Raw genomic sequence first — 22,881 nt, forward strand, 5'->3', positions numbered from 1 at the left:
GGTGTCGGGGAAGACTCTTGAGAGTTCCTTGGACTGCAAGGAGATCCAACCAGTCCATTCTGAAGGAGATCAACCCTGGGATTTCTTTGGAAGGAATGATGCTAAAGCTGAAGCTCCAGTACTTTGGCCACCTCATGCAAAGAGTTGATTCATTGGAAAAGACTCTGATGCTGGGAGGGATTGGGGGCAGGAGGAGAAGGGGACGACAGAGGATGTGATGGCTGGATGGCATCACGGACTCGATGGACGTGAGTCTGAGTGAACTCCGGGAGTTGGTGATGGACAGGGAGGCCTGGCGTGCTGCGATTCATGGAGTTGCAAAGAGTCGGACATGACTGAGCGACTGAACTGAACTGAACTGAAGTTTTTAGTTTGGGAAACATGAGTATCCGTTTGTAAAGATAATCTGGGCTAATGTGAGCATTGTAGAAATTCAGTCAATATAATCTATCATTGCTATGTATTTGGGGTGGGGAGTAGGAGAAAAGATGAAAGATGAAACCGCAGTTAGTTAAGAAGAGTAAGAACAAGGTAGTTCTTGACAGCAGCTGTACACCCAGATATACTCTCATCTGAGACTGTGACTGACTACTTTGCATATGGCTAATAGTAAACACTATTAATAGTGAACACTACCACAACAGATGGCAATCCACTCCAGTACTATTGCCTGGAAAATTCCATGGACAGAGGAGCCTGGTAGGCTACAGTCCATGGGGTCTCAGAGTTGGACACAACTGAGCGACTTCACTTTCACCACAACAGAAGATAGAACATTTCATCATCCCCCAGAATTCTCTCCGCAATATCTCACTTTTACTACTGTATTCAACTACTGTTGAATAACCATGATACATTTTATTCTGTGAAAGGATACATAGGTTTTTTCCCACTGAATTTTTATAAGCATTTGATGGTTTTCCCCTACTTTACCCACTTAAACACTGCATCTAAACATGCACCTACAAAACAAACTTATCATCAACTTCCAACCAAACCACCCAATATCAGTTTTACAAATTTAACATCTCACTGACACCCACCCTTGCATTCAAATTCTAATTCTCCCCCTTGAATTCACTTCACTGATCAAGTCTGCCATTTCAAAGAAATTATTCCCCATCTTGAAGTCATTCTTTAATTTTAATAAATTAATAAAATACAATGAAAATACATACAAGACCAAAAATTTTAATATTAGAATGAACAGATTTAAAATTACATCCTAATAAATATAACAAATTTGACAGGGAAAATAAGAGAAGTATAAAAACTGTACACTTTAGTGTACATATAGGCAATTTATATACAGAATTGCTAGTTTAATCAAATCTTTTCATAGTTCCATAATGCCTATATGTATACTTTGAATTAACACATTATAAATCAGTATTTAAAATTTTTAATGTGATAAGTGAGCTTGCTTCTTGCTCGTTAATTTGTCTAATCTAGGTTGGATTGATGACAATGCTACTCTCAAGGGATAATGTATATTTAAACTGTTTCTATGTTTTGTTTTAATAACACTTAAGGTAGAGAACCCAGTCTCACAGAGGTATGTTGAGGGGAACAGAAGAAGAGATTTTAAAGCAATCTCAGCAAGCTCGGGATATTCATTTTTAACTTTTATCCAAAATGAAGCAAGTGATGCTGTATTTTCAAAATTCATTTTCAATCCTTCATCAGTAGCCAGCTTCAACAACTTATCCTGTAGGATTATAGTTAAATTTAAATTATCTTTTGATGAAAGAAATGGATTTTGTATCCATGAATTTCCTATGCGTGGATCTTCTTTTGAAGGAAAGTACAATTCAAAACAATCTAACAAATTTGTAAGATGTTCACTGACAACTTTTCGTAGATGTGCAATATCAAGATCATTACCTACTTCATTGATAACTGTTGTTAAATTATGGAACATGTCATAACAATCTGTAGAAACTCTTTTTTTCCAAGCTTTTAACTTTTGTTTTTGTCCTTCAATCTTATCTGCCATTGAAAAACATGTTGCGTTCTTTCCTTGCATGCAAACATTAAGATCATTAAAAATACTGAAGATATCAGATAAATAAGCAAGTTTGGCAATCCAATTCACATCTTTGAAAAGCTGGGACCAAACTGGCTTTTTGCTTTGCAGAAATACTAAGAGTTCATTTCGTATTTCAAACAATCTTGATAGAACTTTTCCCCAGGATAACCACCGTATTTCAGCATGCAACAACAGTTGCTTATGATCAGCTTCCATATTATCACACAATAAAGAAAATAATCTTGAATTTAATGCATTAGATTTTATATAATTCACAATTTTTACTATGTCAGTAAGCACGCTGTTCAGTTCAGCTGATATTTTTTTCATAGCAAGACTTTCTCGATGAATGAAGCAATGTGTTATTTTACATTCTGGTGCAAGTTCTTTAATCTGGTTAATCACTTCAGAATGTTTTCCTGTCATTGAAGCTGCACCATCAGAACACACTCCTACACAAAACTTAAATTCCAAACCACATTTGTTGACAACATAATTCTTCAGAGCTTCATACAGTTCTGAGCTAGTTGTGTTTGTTGGTAAAGAGGCTGAAAAAAAGAATTCTTCCTTTATATCATCATCATGTTCAAACCTCACATATACTAAAAGAATTATCATGTTAGCAATATCTCTGCATTCATCAAGTTGCAATGAAAAATACTTGGCTAGTTTTATTTGTTCTATGAGTTGGTCTTCCATATCATTCGCCAATTCCTGAATACGTCGAGCTATGGTGTCATTGGAAAGTGGTACTTGAGCTACCTTCTTTGCTGCAGATTCACCCAACATTTCTAAGCAAACTTCTTTGATGCAGTCCTTCACTAGTGTCTCAGCAATTGTGTATGGTGTTTTAGACTTAGCAACCGGAAGCGCTACTTTATAAGAAGCCCTCAAAGCACTAATGTTTATGTGAGAAACATTGAACACATGCTTTGGTTGGCTTTTCAATTCATTACTCTTTCTTTCAAAGAATTCTTTTGGTTGTGAACTTATTTCTTTATGTTTTGAATATAGATGCCGCTTAAGTTTCGATGGTTTCATCGCTTCATTAGCCAGTACATCTCCACAAATAATACACTGTGGTTTCAGCACTTCACCATCAATTATGGCTATGAAACCAAACTCAATATATGAGGGATCATACTTCCGAGTAAAGCTGGTATGAACTCTTTTGGTTTTCACTCCCTCAAGATGACTTCCATTGTTACCATTCCTTTTGCTACTATTGCCATATTCAGAATAGGTGTGTCTTTTCTTCACAAAAAAGTCCAGTGAAGCTTGTTTTGTCATCTGCAAATTAGAATTAAAAATAAGCAATACAAATTTTACTTTCCTCTTTATTAATAATGTTAAACTAAAAATTGAAAACTAGGCTTGCATCATCAAAAAATCTACAAGTAATAAAAGCCGGAAAGATGTGGAGAAAAAGGAACTCTTCTTCTACACTGTTGGTAGGAATGTATATTGGTACAGCCACTACGGAGAACAGTATGGAAGTGCCTCAAAAAACAAAAAATAGAGTTAATGTATGATCCTGCAATCCCACTCATGGGCATATATTCAGAGAAAACTATAATTCAAAATGATACATACACCCCAATGTTCATTGCAGCACTATTTACAATAGCCAAGACATGGAGGCAACCTAAAGGTCCATGAACAGATGAATGGATAAAGATGATGTAGTACATATATACAATGGAATATTACTCAGCCATAAAAAAGAATGAAGTAATGCCAACTGCAGCAACATGGATGGACCTAGAAATCATCATATTCAGTGAAGTAAGCCAGAAAAAGAAAGATAAATAAATGGCATTGCTTATAAGTGGAGTCTAAAAACAAGATACAAATGAACTTATTTCCAAAACAGAAAGAGACTCACAGACATAGAAACAAATTTATGGTCAGTTACCAAAGGAGAAAGATGGGGGAGGGATAAATTAGGGGATTGGGATTAACATATATATACTACTATATATAAAATAGACAACCAACAAGGTCCTACTGTATAGCATAGGGAATATACTAAATATTTTGTAATGACCTATAAGGGAAAAGGAGCTGAAAAAAGAATGGGTGTGTGTACACAATATGTATATGCATATATGTATATATACATATATAAACTGAATCACTGTGCTGTATACTTGAAACTAACATAATATTATAAATCAACTATACTTCAATTTAAAAAGTTTTACAAAACCAGGCTTGATTAAAAACATAAAATGATTTTAAAATTAAGTTATAAAGATAAGTAAATGTTTACATTTTCTCAGTTTTACACACTTCTGGGTTACAGCTGACAAGTTAAACAGCATATCACCCATTTTAATGTGAACCTATTATACTTGACTAATTTACAACTGCTATCACATGTGATTCACCTTGAGAGTTTAACATCAAAACTGAATATTCTATTTGAAAAGATGAGTTCATTAATCATGTGCTTGGTATCAGCAATGTCATATTGTTGTGATTTCCAAGTACTCTCGATATGTGTACTTACCTCATTATGAACTAGTATGACAGTTTGCAGACCACCACTGGTCTGAAGAACAAACTCTGAATACTACTGGCCCAAATCATGTGTAACCTTCATATTTCAAAACACTAACTTGAACACATATTAGCGCTACTTTATAAAACCTAATGATTGAAAAATCTGTTTGGCCTTATTTCACACTCTGCATTTTTATCAAAAAACCAAACTTTCCCAACACAAACTCATGTCTCCCAACCAAATTTCTCATTCCCTGCCTTCTTAAATATTTCTTCACTTGACCTGAGATGCCCTTTCTTAGCTCACCTCTCCACCCAAACGTACATACATACAACTAAAACAATGTAACAGTAAGTTCATCTGTTCCCAAATTTATCCATCTGTAGAAACATACCACCAGGCATACCATTTGTCCCCTGGATCCTAGCTTTCTCATCCCCCTAAGAAATGCTTGACATCAGAAAAAAGAGATATTACTGCTGCTCACTTCAGAACAATAAACAAAGCAGCATCCAAGGTTATAACTCCCAACTTGAAAAATGAGTGGAGGGAGGACGTTAAAAGTAATTGACCTTTTTTTGGAGAAAATATATCCAAGATGGCCATCATTGTGCTTTAGTGTGCCATGCCAAAACTTTCTCACTCATCATGATCACAGTAAAGTAGAAAGAGGCTCTTGCCTTGCTTTGATCCACAACAAATTCTTTGATCTACACTCAAATTCTTACCCAGTCTCCTGCTTTGTCTGATGAAAATGGTGTCTCCGATGGCTTTAACATTTTGAAAGGTTGAACAGTCAAACTTCTTGGAACCTCATCAGGCTTCCTTTTCATTGTAGTGGTCTGGTAGCAAAGACTACGAGTTATTTTGTTACAATAACCATCAGTCTCACGTTCAGAGGGCACTCCACAGATTGCATGGATGTTTCTACAACATGATTCACAACTATTAGCACCTATGCATTCTTTTCCACAACTTACACATGATAAAAAATTCAGTCTGCCTTCAGGAACAGTGTTTTGGGCTACCTTAGGAGTAATAGAAAGAATCTCTTCAATATCACTACTATCTGTTCCAATCTCAATGTTTTCTTCATGCTGGGCTCTTACAGTATTTTCTGATTCTTTATCAGCCTGTTCCAATTCATTTTCTGTGTTCAGGCTGGCAACAAGTTCTTCAGTTGACTGGGAATGAGAGAGCCCCAGTTTAGCTTCAGAGCTACATGCACCCTCACATAGAGTCTGTTGCATGCGTCTGTGATGGGGTTGATTTTGGGTCATTTGAATAAACCACAAAAATTCAGCCCAGTGTGATGAATTATTAGTTTGCATCCAGGAGATAATCCGATTTTGGATATCCTCATTAACTTGATTTATAGAACTTAGGCTTTGACAGGCCTGAGGATTCCCATGAACAATTTTAAGTTCTGGCCAAATATTACTAAGTTCACTGACAATCTGGCTTGAAAATTCCCTCCCACTGTCAGACTGTAGAACACTGGGCGCTCCAACAATTGTAAAAATATCTAAAAGAGCACGTGCAACCTCTTCAGGCCTTTTAGATTTTAACGACCGCAAAAAACTCAAGTTTGTGCGAAAGTCTTGATAATGCATAATAAATTTATACTCTCCATCAGGATTCAACTGCATGTCTATAAGATCCACTTGGCATCTTGAGTTAACTTCCTTAATTGACTTTGATGTTAGAACTTTCTTGAGTTTTGAATTTTTCTGTTGGCATGGTTTGCAGAGTGTCAAGTATAGCATTATAACTTCTTTTGTGATGTTCTTGTATTTTGCTTGTAACTCTTTTTCCATGCGGGTACGTCCACCATGTCCAATACTGAGATGTGTATCATGCAATATGTCAAATAAGTCCTCACTATGTAAATAAAACCGTATTTTATCCGTTTCCCCATTTATAGCCTCAATTAGCTTCTCATGACCTTGTACAATGATCACATCAAATCTAGCCAAGCGCCGGTAGTCAATTGATTCTTTTTTTTCCTTAGCCTTAGCTTCTTTCACTTCCCTGATTAATTGACAGTACTTTGCTTTAGAAAATATCTTGGTGTTATTACTCTTGTTTTCTAGTAACACTGCTAAGCTTCTGAAGAACTTTTCTCTCATGTTTTCTGGTTCGATTTCTGCTTCATTAGTATCTAAACTACTAAAGTTATCATCACCCATGCTTTGAGACATCATGGAAAGCCACAAGAATGACCCTAAAACATAAATGAAAAACCAATTAGAATATTTGGGAATCTAATCTAAATACCACATTGCCCAAATAACCACGAGAGCTTGGAGTAGAAGTAGATATGAATACACAAGAGGGGCAGCACAATTTTGATTAAGAAGTCTACCTTTGGAGGAATAAAGAGAGGTAGCCAGGAACAAAAAGTTCTGATACAGAGTAGAAAGCCAGGTTATGACTTTCCAGAGCAGTATTCAGGGTTAACCTTAAAGTAAAGCACTGATTTATGTAAAACAGAAAACAAATTGATGTTATTATTTTTTCATTTATTTATTAATTATATAAAAACTGGTTTTTGGCTAGAGAAGTCTCAGAAATACAGTAATAGTTTTTTTTATATAGAATGATAGTTTCTTAATTAATTAATTTACTTATTTTGGCTGCATCCAGGTCTTAGTTACAGCGTGCAGGTGGGATCTTTTGTTGCAGCACCCCAAACCTCTAGCTATGTCACAAGGCTCTGGAGCCCACAGGTTCAGCAGTTCCTCCATGGCATAAGGGATCTTAGTTCCCACGTGGATCTTAGTTCCCTGACCTCCACTGCAAGGGGACTGGACCACCAGGGAATGGATGCTTAACTACTGAACCATCAAGGAAGTCCTAATAGGTGTTTTTGTCTTTTTTTAAGTCTCAGGCTATACCACATTTTGTTTTATTCAGTCATGTTAGCTGGTATAGCAACATCTGGGGCTTAAGTTTAAAGATCATGTATTTACATCAGCTCACTTTTGGTGCTTGTAAAGCTATAAGCCCAATATAAATACCCTTACTACTGATTTTGATAAAGAAAGAGCAGCAGATGAACCTGAAGTAGTGAAAAATCTCTGGCTTAATATAACATATTAAAATAAATGTTTAGACTATTCATAATAATAAAAACATTTAAATAAATCAAATTTGGCTAGTCTTAAGGAAACTATTTTGAAAAAATAAAAAAGAATAATTTGGAATTAGCATATAACCTTGAAAGTCCTATAGATGCTTGGAAAAAATGCTTTTTCTCAAGTTGTTTGATAATTAGCATACCAAATATTGAACTGGTAAATTGAAATAATTCTCAAATGTTCATAATTTCCAAAGCTTCAAAACTGTGTGTTTTGGCCTCATATAACTCTCAATTGTTCCAACAAGACCTTGATCATTTAAGCTTACAGTGAGTTCTCCTTTCTTGAAGATATAATTTATCAATAACATAAACTAGCACTCACTGTTTCATATGTACAACTGACAAGACTATAAGTTTCTAAAGAAGCAGGGATCACTTTTCCTTCTAGTATTTCTTCCACTATCTAACATTTTATTACAAAGAAAAGTGTTGGATAGGGAGTTCCTTGGTGGTCCAGTGATTCAGACTTGGTGCTTTCACTGCTGAGGCCTGGGTTCAATCTCTGGTCAGGCAACTAAGATTCTGCAATCAAGCCTTGGGGTGCAGCCAAAAAAAAAAAAAGTGTTGGATAAAAATTTGTTAATTAGCTTTATAATGAAGTGACAACACTCCTGAAAAGTGCTATTTCAAAATGTGACTGAAAAGACCATTATATAGATAGTATTTATTTCCACACTGATACATTTTGTATCATGCTATGGAGCCATGAACATAAAGGAAGGTAAACAAGGATAAACCCAGGAGAAGAAAGTAATATAAGGCAATGTAAATGAGAACCAAGAGAATATGAGCTTCAGAAATAAGTACAATCAATATTAGTAAGTCTATGATAAGCAGAAAATATGGAATTGCTAGGGATGTAAGAAAAGAAAACGTGATATTAATTGTACTTAGGCCTTTTGGAAAAAACAGGTGCTCCAGAACCAAGCCAGCCTGCACCACTGCCTCTACCACACATTACACTGTTAATAGTCCTTAGATCTCTAGTGGACATGAACTTCAGAAATTCCATTTTCTTCAGTCGGATTTCTAAGTAATATTTCCAATCTTAAATAGCCATATGTAACAAGAATTGGGGAGCAGAGGCTATAGAAATGGGACTCATGGCTATACTGACAAGTGATCCACATTTATATACAGAGGCATCTCTGATTTATCTATCCACAGGTACTTAATTCCATTGCAAGTTATCCATGAAAAATACTGTGTTCAATTATTTTTTACATTATTGTTTGATTGCGTAAGTCAAGTTCATTAATAGCATTACTCTACACTGGTTGACCTTTCCTTCAGCTATATTCAGTAGAAGCTTCAATGGAATAAAGTTTGATAACCTTTCAATGAATGGGCCCTTCCCTCTCCCAAATCTCATACTCTTTCCAAAGACTAAATTATCCTCACCATTATCTTGAAGGAGGCGTGACTCTGGAGATTCACATTCCATTCTATCTTCTATAGACTGGAGATGGGTACCTAAGGACTCCTTTGCAGTATCTAGGAGAGTCTTTTCTTCCATAGGAACTTCTTGCTCATATGTGCTCTGTGGGACCTGGGGATAAATAGGTACATTTGGAAATTAATATAATGTTAATACTATCACTGCATAAACCATAGCGAAACCTTAAAACATTTTTCTACTGAAATGGAAAGGATGTAAGAAGAAAAAGTCTTCACTGAATTCTTAAGAGGAGTGCTAGATAGAGTAAAAAGAGAAATAAAAAATACTAGAACAAATCAGGTCAGAGCCATACAACAGAAATTGGACAGGAGTTGATATGCAAACCTATGGTTTTTGTTTGGGGGACTAACAATGGAAGCACATTAAAGGAATATTCCCTAAACTGTGATAACTGGGAGAAAATTGTAAATGAGTTTCAGTAGGAGCAATTTAAAGTAAATATTTGGGGTGAAATTATCTAATAATGACTAATGAACTATTTAACCCAGGAAGAAATAGGACAGTTGTTTTAGACCAAATGTGGAAAACGTTAGCCCACTGTGTTATGTATGGATACAGGGAAAAAAGCCAATCAAAGTGGGTAACTGTGTTGGGTGAAAAGAAAATATTATTTTAGCCTTAACACCAATCATCTAGTACTCGTGTCATAATTAAACTCACCCTATTGTCTCCAAAATATACAGTTGATTCTTGGACAATATTGGCTTGACCCTTAGGGGGTCTATCTACAAAGGAATTTTTTTTTTCCAACAGCAAATACTACAGTACTACACAATCCTTGGTTGGTTGAATCTGCACATGCAGGAGCAGATCTGGAAGAACCGTGTATAGGGATGCAGGTCAAGAAGCAACAGTTAGAACCAGACATGGAACAACAGACTGGTTCAAAACTGGGAAAGAAGTAAGTCAAGGCAGTATACTTTCACCTTGCTTATTTAACTTATGTGCAGAGTACATCATGGAACTCCTGGACTTGATGAATCACAAGCTGGAATCAAGATTGCCGGGAGAAATATTAACAACTTCAGATATCCAGATGATACTCCTCTAATGGCAGAAAGCAAAGAGGAACTAAAAAGCCTCTTGATGAGGGTGAAAGAGGAGAGTGAAAGTTATTGCCACTGACTTTAAATAAACACTGTCTTTAATATAGAAGCATGTTTGGGAATCCCTTGGTGGTCCAGTGGTTAGGACTCAGCACTTTCACTGTAATAGCCTGAGTGTGACTCCTGGTTGAGGAATTAGGAACCAAGACACTAGGTAGATAAACACACACACACAAACACACACATATAAACATGTTTACCTCCAAGTTATCTATATGGCACTGTTTGTGACAAATTTGCACTGTTTGTGACACATTTCTTTGGAAACCAGAAGTAAGAACATATTTAAGGCTCTTCATGGGAAATAGATGGGGAAACAGTGGAAACAGTGTCAGACTTTATTTTTTTGGGCTTCAAAATCACTGCAGATGGTGACTGCAGCCATGAAATTAAAAGACGCTTACTCCTTGGAAGGAAACTTATGACCAACCTAGATAGCATATTCTAAAGCAGAGACATTACTTTGCCAACAAAGGTCTATTCAGTCAAGGCTATGGTTTTTCCTGTGGTCATGTATGGATGTGAGAGTTGGACTGTGAAGAAAGCTGAGCGCTAAAAATTTGATGCTTTTGAACTGTGGTGTTGGAGAAGACTCTTGAGAGTCCCTTGGACTGCAAGGAGATCCAACCAGTCCATCCTAAAGATCAATCCTAGGTGTTCATTGGAAGGACTGATGCTGAAGCTGAAACTCCAATACTCTGGCCACCTCATGCGAAGAGTTGACTCATTGGAAAAGACCCTGATGCTAGCAGGGATTGGGGGCAGGAGGAGAAGGGGACAACAGAGGATGAGATGGCTGGATGGCATCACTGATTCGATGGACATGAATTTGAGTGAACTCCAGGAGTTGGTGATGGACAGGGAGGCCTGGCGTGCTGTGATTCATGGGGTCTCAAAGAGTCGGACACGACTGAGCAACTGAACTGAACTGAGTGTTATTCCTCCTTCAGCCTCTATATAAGTTGATATATTAAATCTTTGTAAAATATAATTCTGTGAATCAGTTGTCATAACATTCAATAGGTATGTCTATCTGGACTGTGTTACAGTCTAATATCTGATTCTGCTAAGTCTAGAAATGATGTGGACAACAAGAAAATCTTGTAATAATCCAGGAAGGTGGTTAACAGCCAACTGTTTGGCGCAGTTTGTTATCAGTAATCTAGATTGTTTCTGTCTGGCCTTTCAATAATTTTAACATTGTTATTTGTGTTATCAGCTTACTATAGCTTATTCTTTAAATAATGTCTTTGCGTATAAATTTACCAGACGAAGTCTAAAGCTTCAGTGCCATTCACCAAAAGAAACAAAAAAAGTAATAAAACTTGTGTTACAATGTGTGATACTATTTTAGTTTAGGAGAGTTTTCATTGACTTGTAGATCTTTTACTCACTTCTACACATGGATCTTTGTTAGTCATGTAAGCAACAAGTAAACTGGGAGAGAGATGTGTTAGGTAGATTCTATTGTATTCTAACGAAAATAGGTACATGAATGAAAAGAAGTATTCAACAGCCAATAACTTCCCAAGGCTGTCTTAAAGAGAATAGCAGCCTCTGGGACTAATCACATCTCCATGGTTAACTCTAAAACTGAGTAAGAATGAAAGTTAAAAGGAGAGGAGGAGCTGTTACCTCCTAAGAACCAGAATTCTGATTTATAGTTATTTAATATACCTTAATGGAGAAGGCAATGGCAACCCACTCCAGTACTCTTGCCTGGAAAATCCCATGGATGGAGGAGCCTGGTAGGCTGCAGTCCATGGGGTTGCCAAGGGTTGGACATGACTGAGCAACTTCACTTTCACTTTTCACTTTCATGCACTGGAGAAGGAAATGGCAACCCACTCCAGTGTTCTTGCCTGGAGAATCCCAAGGGTGAGGGAGCCTGGTAGGCTACCGTCTATGGGGTAGCACAGAGTCAGACACAACCGAAGCGACTTAGCAGCAGCAGCAATATACCTTAAAGTGAAAAGAACACAAATGATTCTACAATTGGAGGCTTTGAGTATGGCACCTGACTCCAATTCTTTAAGTGTGCCACTTACAATGGAAGTAGCTTGGCCATTTCACATCCCTGCCAAAACCACTCTCTTGCAAATAGCCCTGTAGAAGCCATATTGCACTCAAATAGAACATTTCAATAGTTTGCCTTGCCAAATATTCTTAACTTGGTTAATTTTTAAAATTTCCATCACTGGGCCTTGGTTTTACAAAAATAATTTCTCATTCACATGACATGTAGAATCTAAAAATGTGCATATAATCAAGCACCCTAGCCTATTGTGCAGGAGACATCAAATGAAAAATAAATATTTTTCTGAATATGATTTTTACTGTAAGTAATATAAACTTAGAAAAAGGTGTATAACTCATAAACATAGAGCTCATTGACATCATAAAGTGAACTACTCATTTAAAAAAATAGAACTTTAACAGCGTCTCAGAAAGCTACTTGTGTCTGACCCTCTTCACTCAATGTATCTACTACTCTGACATCTATCATCCAAGATTCATTTTCCTTTTTGGACTTTACAGAAACAGAATCATATAATATATACTCACTTTTGTCTGGGTTCTTTTGTTCAGCATTATATTTGTGAAATTCATCCACATTGTTGAATGTAGCACTTGCTCATTCATTTTCATTATTGTATAGTATTCAGTTATACAAATACACCATAATATATTCATCCATGACAACTTTTAATGGACATCTGTGTTGTTTAGAGTTCTTGGCAATTATAATAATGCTGCTATAAATATTATTTTGCATGTCTTTGAATGTGTTTCTGTAAGATATATACCTTGTAGTAGGTTTGCTGGACCATGGAGTATGGTTACACTCGGTTGACATTTCCAAAACGGTCATAATAACTTATTCCTATCAGTAGTACACAGGCATTCTACTAGCTCAACATCCTTACTCAAATTTGGTCACATCAACAGTGGTTACCAAGTTCATTTTAATTTGCATTTTTCTGGTCACTGTGTGCGTTTGTGCTAAGTCACTTTAGTCATGTCTGACTCTTTGCAACTCAATGGACAATAGCCAGCCAGGCTCCCTGTCTGTGGGATTCTCCAGGCAAAAATACTGGAGTGGGTTGCCATTTCTTCCTGCAGGGGATCTTCCCAATCCAGGGACTGAATCCACATCTCTCGCGTCTCCCGCATTGGCAGATGGGTTCTTTATCACTGTGCCATCTGGGAAGCCCAAAACAGACTTGCCTCAGGTCCCACCAAAATTTGAACTTGGATTCCTGGATTCAGAGTTCCGAGGGTAAAATACTGTCAGAATTATGAACTCTAATAATTCATTTCACCAAGCAGAACAAGATGCTCAAATAAAGCCTAGTGGAAGGTGTCAGCAGATGTCAGTATTCTGTGGGATGGCTTGAAAATTTGGGTCCATGAATACTGAGCCCAAACTGCACATAAACCAGAAAATTCCCAAAGGAAACCATCGCTGATATCTGAATGAAAGCCAAGATGTATTATAACATTATGGTGGGATTTAAGGAATTTATGTGTCATGTTCCTTTTCCCCAAGCTGGACACCATGTTATAAACTTACTTCCTCTTCTTAGACAGAACAAAGTATATAAGAAATCAATTTTCTTTTAAAACAAAAATTCATAAATGGTTGAGCCATTTCCCTTTGGTAAGTTTTTCCCTTCTCTGGTCTTAAGAATAAAAGATCTTATATAGATTTCTTTATATAGTATAATAGCATGCATCTCAGTTTGCCTAAATCTTTCCATAACTGAGGTAAAGGAGGTCCTGGAGGGAAAGATATAAGTCATCTGGGAGACAGGGAAACCTATTTATAATTAAACAATTTTATCAATTCTGTAAAGTTGGTATAAGCACAACCAGAACAACTCAAGACATGAAACAAACTATAGATATGGCTTATTGTGATGCATTTATCACTGATTCCTCCTCCTCCACAACCATATACCCACACACATCTAGCGTCTTGATTCCTCTGCATTTCCATTTGAGAGACCAGTCCAAGGCAGGTGGGCCTGGTCTTAGAAGGAATGGGAGGAATTACATTCAGCATTTACCACAGAAGTGTAAAGGGTGCCTTTGGATGGCAAAAATAAATTACAAAGGTGAAATTACCTCAAACTGGTTATGACAGTCATTTGTCTTTCACTATATAACCATTGGCCTAACTCTTAGAAGAGGTACTTTAAACTTGAAAGAATATGAATCTTATATGTAGCTGACCATCATAATACACAGTTATTTAAACTTGACACCCTGCAATTAAAGTTATTTTTATAAACCAAAAATTTCAATGAGGTTAATTTTTAAAATACTTTTCAGGAATTAACAGCTTGTATCTATTTAAAATGTATAATCTTTAAATGTGTGCATGTGTCATTTTAAAATTCCAGAATAACAGATTAATACTTATACCTTCCCACTTACATGTATTTCATTAAAAGAAATTATAGATAGGTGGTGATGACCATGGCTTTCCAGGTGGTGCAATGATAAAGAACCTGCCTGCCAATGCAGGAGATGCAGGTTGATCCCTGGGTTGGAAAGATCCCCTGAAGTAGGAAATGACCACCCACTCCAGTATTCTTGCCTAAAAAATTCCTTGGACAGAGTAGCCGATAGGCTACAGCCCACGGAGATGCAAACAGCTGGACGCACCTGAACACGCGCACACGGTAATGACCTTAGGGAGGCAACTAAGAAAGAGACGAAGGTTTTCTTGATTTCTATAAGGTAATAAACGTGTTTTGGTGCTGAAAAATAGGACGTGCTCAATAAATAGTTGACTACACAGTAGAGAGTATTTTAATTGTTTTTTTAAGTCGATGGTGATCATTTGGGATTATATTTCACTTAGTTTTTCAGGCTAGTAAAATTAATTAGTAGTATATGAATGTGTGTCAGCTAATTATAAAAAAGTTGATCAGAGGTGTCCTTATAATCATGGGGGGAAAATCCTTAACATTTTTGTATAAATTATGTACATATAATTAATAAAGTTGATATATTAAGTTATGTTTTGATAATATTTAAAATACATACTCTAAATGTAAATAGCCCTTTTAAGTCATTATAAAGTGTTGTACATTGTAGTTATTTTCTATTTATAGTTTACTCAGGAATAATTTCGGAGAAGGCAATGGCACCCACCTCCAGTACTCTTGCCTGGAAAATCCCATGGACGGAGGAGCCTGGTAGGCTGCAGTCCATGGGGTCGCTAAGAGTCGGACACGACTGAGCAACTTCACTTTCACTTTTCACTTTCATCCACTGGAGAAGGAAATGGCAACCCACTCCAATGTTCTTGCCTGGAGAATCCCAGGGATGGTGGAGTCTTATGGGCTGCCGTCTATGGGGTCACACAGAGTCGGACACGACTGAAGCGACTTAGCAGCAGCAGCAGCAGCATATAATTCCTAGATTTTGTTTTTTAAATTTCTAATAAGAAATTTGGTCATAAAATAGTGGAGTAAATATGGCTGTATTCATTAGAAATGTATGCATTTCTCAATTATAACACCCAACTTACAGTGGCTTAAACAAATTGGGGTTTATTTTTGTCATATGCTAAGAAATCTAGAGGAGGGCAATTGCTGGCACTGATTCACATACCTAACAGTTGTCAGGGACCAGAGCTGTCTTCGTTCATAACATGTTGGTGGTCATCCTAACATTTGTCATCACGTCATGGTCACAAGATAGCTACCATAGCTCCAGACATCACATTTGTGTTCAAGACAGGAAGTGGGAAAAGGCAGAACTAAACACATCTGTGCCATTTTATAAGGAAAATATAAGCTTCCCCAGAAACTCCTAGAAAATATGCTTATTTCTCTTTGGCCAGAACCATATTGCATGGCCAACTCTAGTACAAGGAAAGCTGAGAAGCATTTAATTAGGTACATAGCCAACAGTTAGGTAGATAGCTTCCTCAGGGGCTCAGTGGTGAAGAAACCCTCTGCCAATGCAGGCAGGAGACACGGGGAAGATCACCTGGAATGGGAAATGGCAACCCACTCCAGTATTTTTCCTTGGAGCCTGGAGAATCCCATGGACAGAGGAGCCTGGCTGGCTATAGTCCATGGGTTTACAAAGAGTTAGACACATGAACATGAAGACTATGTCTGAGCCTCCTCTGTTCCTAAGAGAGCCTGGATAGCTCAGTCGGTAGAGCATCAGACTTTTAATCTGAGGGTCCAGGGTTCAAGTCCCTGTTCAGGCGTTGCTCTAGAGTGTTTTGGGCAGCTCAGTCAGTAGAGCATCAGACTTTTAATCTGAGAGTCCAGGGTTCAAACCCCTGTTCAGGCTTAAGTGAAAGTCCTTCAATCCTGTCCAACTCTTTACAACCCCGTGCACTGTATAGAGTCCTTAATTTTCCAGGTTAGAATACTGGACTGGGTAGTCTTTCCCTTTGGGCATAGACTTTTAGGCTCCTCAGTGGGTGGCTCAATGGTAAAGAATTTCCTGCAGGTTTGATCCCTGGATCCGGAAGATGCCCTGGAGAAGAGAATGGCAATCCACTTCAGTATTCTTGCCTGGAGAATCCAAAGGACAGAAGAGCCTGATGGGCTACAGTCCCTAGAATCACAAAGAGTTGGACATGACTGGAGCAACTTAATGTAGCCAACATGAAGTATTTTTTATGGAAGAAAGAAGGGGTGTACAATAGACACTGGACTGGCAGTTAAAAGCATTTGCAACAACAGCATTTTCCCCTTCCTTCAGAAATCACACAGAAACAAAACAAAACAAAAATAGAAAAACTTTTATGCAATTATGCAAATTTGGCATTTAACCCTGAGTCTTGTGAAAAACTTTCCAATATAATCAGAGCATAACCCTAAACATTACCCAGTATTGACCAAAGACAAAGTCCTACCAGAAGAGGAAAATTTTAAAGTAACAGGTACATATTCTGTTTGAAACAGAAAAGGTGTGATGGCTAGAAGAAAGAGACTGCCTGAATAGGAATTTATGCAATAATATATGAACCCATGAAACATGCTTTCTGTAAAAGTATACAAAAACTAACAGGATTTATGGAGAAAATAAAGTTTTAGGGTAGATTATTTAAATTCTACACAGCTTTGTCAGGAGACATTAATAAAACTACAGAAATTCCAGCAAAATTACAAGTTTAGACAAAAAGACATATTAGATAAAAAATATTAAGTATTCTAAGGATTTTTACCTTAGAAAAGTGATGGTATCTTGTTAGAGGTATAAGGAAAGGGTGAGGCAAGGGTCAAGGGATATCATCATCAGAAGTTCAGATGGACAAGCATTTGCACACTTTCCAAGAAATGTAGTGAAACTACAAAATATATAATGACAGTTCTGGCTCATCATCTTGTTTTTATTTTCTGACACTGGCTTATAAAAAGTTATTTAGTTTTTCCTGCTTAAATATTTTCCTTCTTTCATAAAGAAGCTATTTCATGGTTCCAAATAGGACTTCATGCCATGAAGTGAAATCCTGCTGCATTCTACATTGTAGTCAAGTTATCGTCTATCTACTACAACTACTGCTCTATCATACTTAGAGCAGAAGATAACTGAGAAGTAGAAAGCTCTTGTGGGGTAGATTGTCTAACTGTATCGTCATCTTACAGACTTCCATTTGAGCCTCAGCAGCTAACTGTTGGAGCTCTTGTATACAGAGAGCTTCTGAATGAGACTGCAGCAGTTCCTCAATATCTCCACTCAGCTTTTTAAAATCCAACCTCCTCAGCAAAAGTAACGTAAGTTGCTTTGATTTAGTGGAGCTCTTCTGAAGGTTCGAAGCCTTTAGAATCATAAATTAAATCAGGGAGAAAAATCTTTTTTTTTGGCCGTGTCAAGTCTTAATCGTGGCACTCTCTCTCTGTTGCAGCATGATGGCTTCTCTCTAGTTGTGGCGTGCCAGCTCCAGGGCACGTGGGCTCTGCAGTTTGCTGAAAGCGAGTTCTCTAGTTGAGGCCCGCAGACTTTGCTGCCCCGTGCATGTGAGATCCTAGTTCCTTGACTAGGGATCAAACCAATGTCCCCTTCATTGGAAGGTGGTTTCTCAACCAATGGACCACCAGGGAAGTCCCAATCAGGGAGAATCATACCATACCCCATGCAAGTAGGCTTTTGTGACATCATCTCAAGCCTCTATAATAACAGCAATTGCAAGTTTAATGCTTTATCAATTCCAGAATTCAAAAACTGTGTGTGCATCATCACCTGGTGTAGATGCAAAAAACACCTTGAATGTTATCCTTAAATAATAATCTTTAATGATTGCGATCACAACCTGATTAGAGGGCTGAAGAAAAGTAGTTATATTAGGCGGTAAAAAAGAACTTTAATAGTTGAAGAAAGTTCATCAACTGTTGGCGGATGGCTTAGTGTATTACTGAGAATTACAAGAATTTTGAAAGAAAAGTTGTTTTTTCCTCTTGCAATATTTTAAAAAATCATCTACAAAACATCACCTAGAAGATAAGTAAATATCTGCCCTGCCATCCAACCTTTCTTGTAGACTTATAGTACTCAGGCTAATCTTTACATTTATTTTTAAAGCTTGTAGGTTGGCAGAATAATAAATTACACAGGCTTTAGATTTAAATTCCTACTGGCATTTGCACCCAGCATCACCATCTTAAATACTGGACCTTCTGTTTCCCCCTTCAAGATACAGGCCCTTGAGATCACTTGCTCCAACAGAGAGTGGTTCCATCAAAATTAAAAACCTGATCTAGGTTATATACTTCTTTGTCAATCAAATTTCTTAACACTGGGGGAAATGTCTTTTCAGCTTCTTTGCACTCACAGCTTCATCAGAGAGCTAAATATTGTGGAAATCATAGCAGTTCTTGAAGCCACTAAACCAGCCACTATTTGCACTAAATGAAGGCACTTCTGCACTTTCTTCTTAAGGTCATATATATTGCTAATGTTTTCTCTTTAATTTTAAGGAAGGCTACTTCTCATTGCTTCTTTCTTTGGTATAAAATTCAAACAAGTGTTCCATTTCTTCCATTTCCTTATGCCTTGTTCTAACAAATTTTGTAGCAATTGCAGCTGTTCCAGCTAGATAACTTTCTTTTATTTTCCCAGCATTGTCTCTAATTGTTTGTAAAATTGACTCTTCTATTTCAGTTGTATGTTTTTTCATTTCTTTCAAACCATTTTATAATTTTGAGCTTTTATTTGTTAAATCTTTTCTTTCATGCTTACTAGCAAAAATTTTATCACCAGCACGTTTCTTTGGCACTTGCAACTCCCCCTTGCTTGCTCATTTTCTGGAACACAATAAAGTTGAGTAAAGATTGCACCAAAATGGGAGGAACTATGCACATAAGTATTTCTAAAACAGAGACTGGGGCCAAGAGGAAGGATGTGGAGGTGAATGGGCAATATGTACAGTACTGTATGTCTTCACAACTTGCTGTACTAGGCTATACTTTGCATTCAGCTGCTCTTACTTAGGTGGCCCAAAACATCAACTTTCACGGACAACTCATACATGAGCCGACACAATTTCAGCATTACATTGACTTATTTCCCTATTTATCAGACTCATATGAAAGATTTTGCATTCCAGAAAAACATGTTAACAGATCATAAAATGTTAAAACGTTCTATACATATATAAAATGTTCATATTAAAAAAACAGTTCAGATAAATGTGTGGATAGTATCTTACAGAAATGGGAATGTTTGGCAATACCCATAATATTCTAAAATTACTGTCATAAAAAGCAAATATATGCTCTTAAAAATAACCTCTAGTGTGTTGGACCTCACATACCAACAACTCCAAGTACTGAAAAGTATCTAGAAAATGATGCAATTAATCTCTTCATTGTACAGATGAGGTCATCAAAGTCCAGAGAAGGTGTGTACCTGAGGTTACACAGCTAATTAGTGACAGAGCCTATTATAGAACCCAGATGTTAGGATTCACCATTTCCTGATATTTCCATTAAATGAGGCTACTTCTCTATTTGTTTCTCCTAGAAGGTATTCCTTGTATTCTTACACCTATTTGCTTCCATATATGGTCAAAGTAGTGGGCATCATAAGAAGAGATAGCTACTTTTATCTCACAGTCACTAAATAAAATATACTTTCTATTCACAAGCACTGGACCAAGGTTTCCCATTTGGTATCCCATTTCCTTATTAGAATCAGCTACCACCAACATGAAAATTGTTATCCCAGAAGCATGAATCTATTCATCTATACCAGTGATCAAATGATAATGCCCAGAATTCAAATTTGCAGCAGTCAGTGTGAAGTGAACTCCACTCACTCCACTTTGGACCCACAGCACTCAAATTCTCCACAAAAGATGGCACCTCCAATTTCTCACCTGCTGTCTAGGTTCATCAAGCTCCCTCTCCAAATCCTCCAGCACAGTCACCACCTCCTCGCCACTCTCAGGATGATGCTCCCGTACCCAAGCCTGGAGCTCCTCAGGCAGGATGGTCAGGAGCTGTTCCAGCACCAACAATTCCAGGATCTGCTCCTTTGTGTGTGTCTCTGGGCTCAACCACAGACGGCAAAGTTCCCTGAGTTGGCTCAGAGCCTCCCTGGGTCCGGGAGTCTCCTGATAGCAGAACTGCCGGAAACGTTGACGAGAGAGTTCCCTGCTATAAGACAAATTCTTCTGTAGGAAGGATGCCTGATCCCAAATAGGGTCCTCTTCTTTAACCTTTATTTTGATAATCTCCCCTTGTTCCTCTGAACCCTGCCCAGCCAAGGCTGGGATGGTCCCGGGGGCTGCTGCCATCCTTAGCTTGGCCTTGCTCCAACAAGGATCTAAGGAGATGTGTGATTTGAGGTCCCCACCCAGTCTTTGATCAGGAAAGCTGTTTTTTTAATAAGAAAATCCTGTTGACACAGACAAATTACAGACGCAGCTAAATTTTTTTTTGTTTAGGTGAGAACAGGGCAGTTACTTGATCAATTCCATTGAAAGTGAAGCCATTCTCTGACAAGACCGGAAATTGTGAGTTCAGAACTATTCACTAAAGCTTCAGGAGCACAAATTGAGCGTCAGCTTGCTTGCGAGACAGAACACTGAGGAAAGTCTGGCCCTAAAGCCTGGGTCTACTATCCCCAACAAGAAACCGGCGCTCTGAGGCCCAGGCCCGGGATGGGGGGAGAGGTAAAGGGGCTCTTTCCACACCGCTAGCAGTCGGCGGGGAAGGCCCGATTGTTGCCGCGCAGACGCCCTCTGCCCTCCGCCACTTCCCCCTCAAAGGAGCTCGGACTGTCTCGAGCCAAGCCAGAGAAGTGGGCAACAGGCGACACTCCCGGGCGAGGCGGTGGCTCGTCTCACACACCCGCCTGAGGCCCCAGCTCGTTCCAGCCTGGCCCCGGGAGCTGCGCTCACTTCCGGTCCGCTCTAGGATGCCAGGTGGTGCAACCAGCTCGGTGGTCGTGGTAAATCCGAGAGGTGAACACGAGCTGTCAAGTGCTCTGTAAATTGTACAGAGCCTTAACTCCCAAGTTACCCAGTTACCGGTGAAGAGTTTCACCGTGTGAGTAGAGCTAATGAGGGGACTGCTCTGGGTTTTCTTGTCACGGTGATAATCTGTCGCTGCACTAAGACCTGCAGCACTCATCGCCGCGTCCTAAAACAAAAGCAGAAGAGCATCTCTGCGCGATTGCCCAGTTAGCGAATTCGTAGGCTCCACCTGGCCTTTTCACGTTAATGTGGGCCACTGTCTTCTTTCCCAGTAGCCATAATTTAGCTAACTCGAAAAGGAAATGTAAAATCTAGCTCCTTCTTTCCCTTTTATAGATGGGGGGGGGGGGGGGGGAATCAAGATCCATATAGGGAGCTTACCCCCTAATGACAGCAATAGCTATTCCTGCTACTTCTGGCTCTGTGAGCCATGCTGTTAACAATCCTGGAAAACAGGCCTCAGAAAACTAACAAGGAAAATCTGGACGTGTTTTCAGAGTCTAAGAAGTCGCTAGAGTTGGGCGACCAGAACATTCATACCTGGCTCAAGCTCCTTCAGACAGTGTGCTCTGCCAGGCAAGGTATTCAAAGAATGGATGTAGGTGAACAAAGAGAAAACTCTGTTTCAAGAGGAAGAGGCTGAGGCACCGGTGGATTCTGCTGGAGGTCTAAAAGCCCAGGAATCATCGCAAGTGCCAGCCTAATTCCTCTTCCACCTCCCCACTCAATCTGCCCCCCATGGCCTGGTGAAGAGCACTCAATAAATAATAGATGCCTGAGGAATATTTGTTGAATTGCTGAATGTCTTCCTTTCCCATTCTTTTTCGTTCTACTTTGATCTCTATTAGTTACTCACATTTTGGCATTTCTGATTCAAGCGACTTTTAAGAATCAGAACGTTTCTTTTAGAGATCTTGAAATCAAAACTTCTTACCCTTGAGATCTGTAAATGTCCTGAGTGAGTCGCTAAAGTCGATGAAATTGTATATGAAATTTTGTCCATGTGCCCAAGTCATCAGAACCTCAAAAGGACTGAGATCTCCCCATCTCAGTGTCTCATTTTGCTAGTCACTATTAACATGTTGCATTTATCTTTTGCAGTCAGGGGTTCTGTCTTCTGCTCTTTCATTTTCTGCATGCTCTGTTCACCACCATGCTGAGCACAGGAGGCAGTCAGCACAGAG

The 22,881-nt window shown here is 38.3% G+C and overlaps 1 protein-coding gene and 1 non-coding gene across 2 annotated transcripts; one reads left to right on the forward strand and one right to left on the reverse strand.

Moving 5' to 3' along the window:
• Nucleotides 1-1,402: 1,402 nt before the first annotated feature.
• On the reverse strand, nucleotides 1,403-21,016 carry SCAND3 (SCAN domain containing 3). The gene is made up of 4 exons (XM_052648170.1): nucleotides 20,597-21,016; nucleotides 9,079-9,226; nucleotides 5,264-6,759; nucleotides 1,403-3,319 (listed from the first exon to the last, which is right to left on the reverse strand). The coding sequence occupies exons 1-4, from the start codon at nucleotides 21,014-21,016 to the stop codon at nucleotides 1,403-1,405; spliced, it is 3,981 nt and encodes a 1,326-aa protein (XP_052504130.1).
• TRNAK-UUU (transfer RNA lysine (anticodon UUU)) lies at nucleotides 16,405-16,477 on the forward strand. The gene has a single exon. It is a non-coding gene; the product is annotated as a tRNA-Lys (tRNA).
• Nucleotides 21,017-22,881: the final 1,865 nt, after the last annotated feature.

Source organism: Budorcas taxicolor, chromosome 11, assembly GCF_023091745.1.
Source record: "Budorcas taxicolor isolate Tak-1 chromosome 11, Takin1.1, whole genome shotgun sequence".
NCBI classification, from domain to species: domain Eukaryota; kingdom Metazoa; phylum Chordata; class Mammalia; order Artiodactyla; family Bovidae; genus Budorcas; species Budorcas taxicolor.

Coding starts and splice junctions, on each gene's coding strand:
- SCAND3 (XM_052648170.1), bottom strand. CDS start 21,016: ATGGCAGCAGCCCCCGGGACCATCCCAGCCTTGGCTGGGCAGGGTTCA. Junction 9,227..20,596: donor TTGATGAACCTAGACAGCAG/GTGAGAAATTGG, acceptor ATTTATCCCCAG/GTCCCACAGAGCACATATGA. Junction 6,760..9,078: donor ACGCCTCCTTCAAGATAATG/GTGAGGATAATT, acceptor TTTATGTTTTAG/GGTCATTCTTGTGGCTTTCC.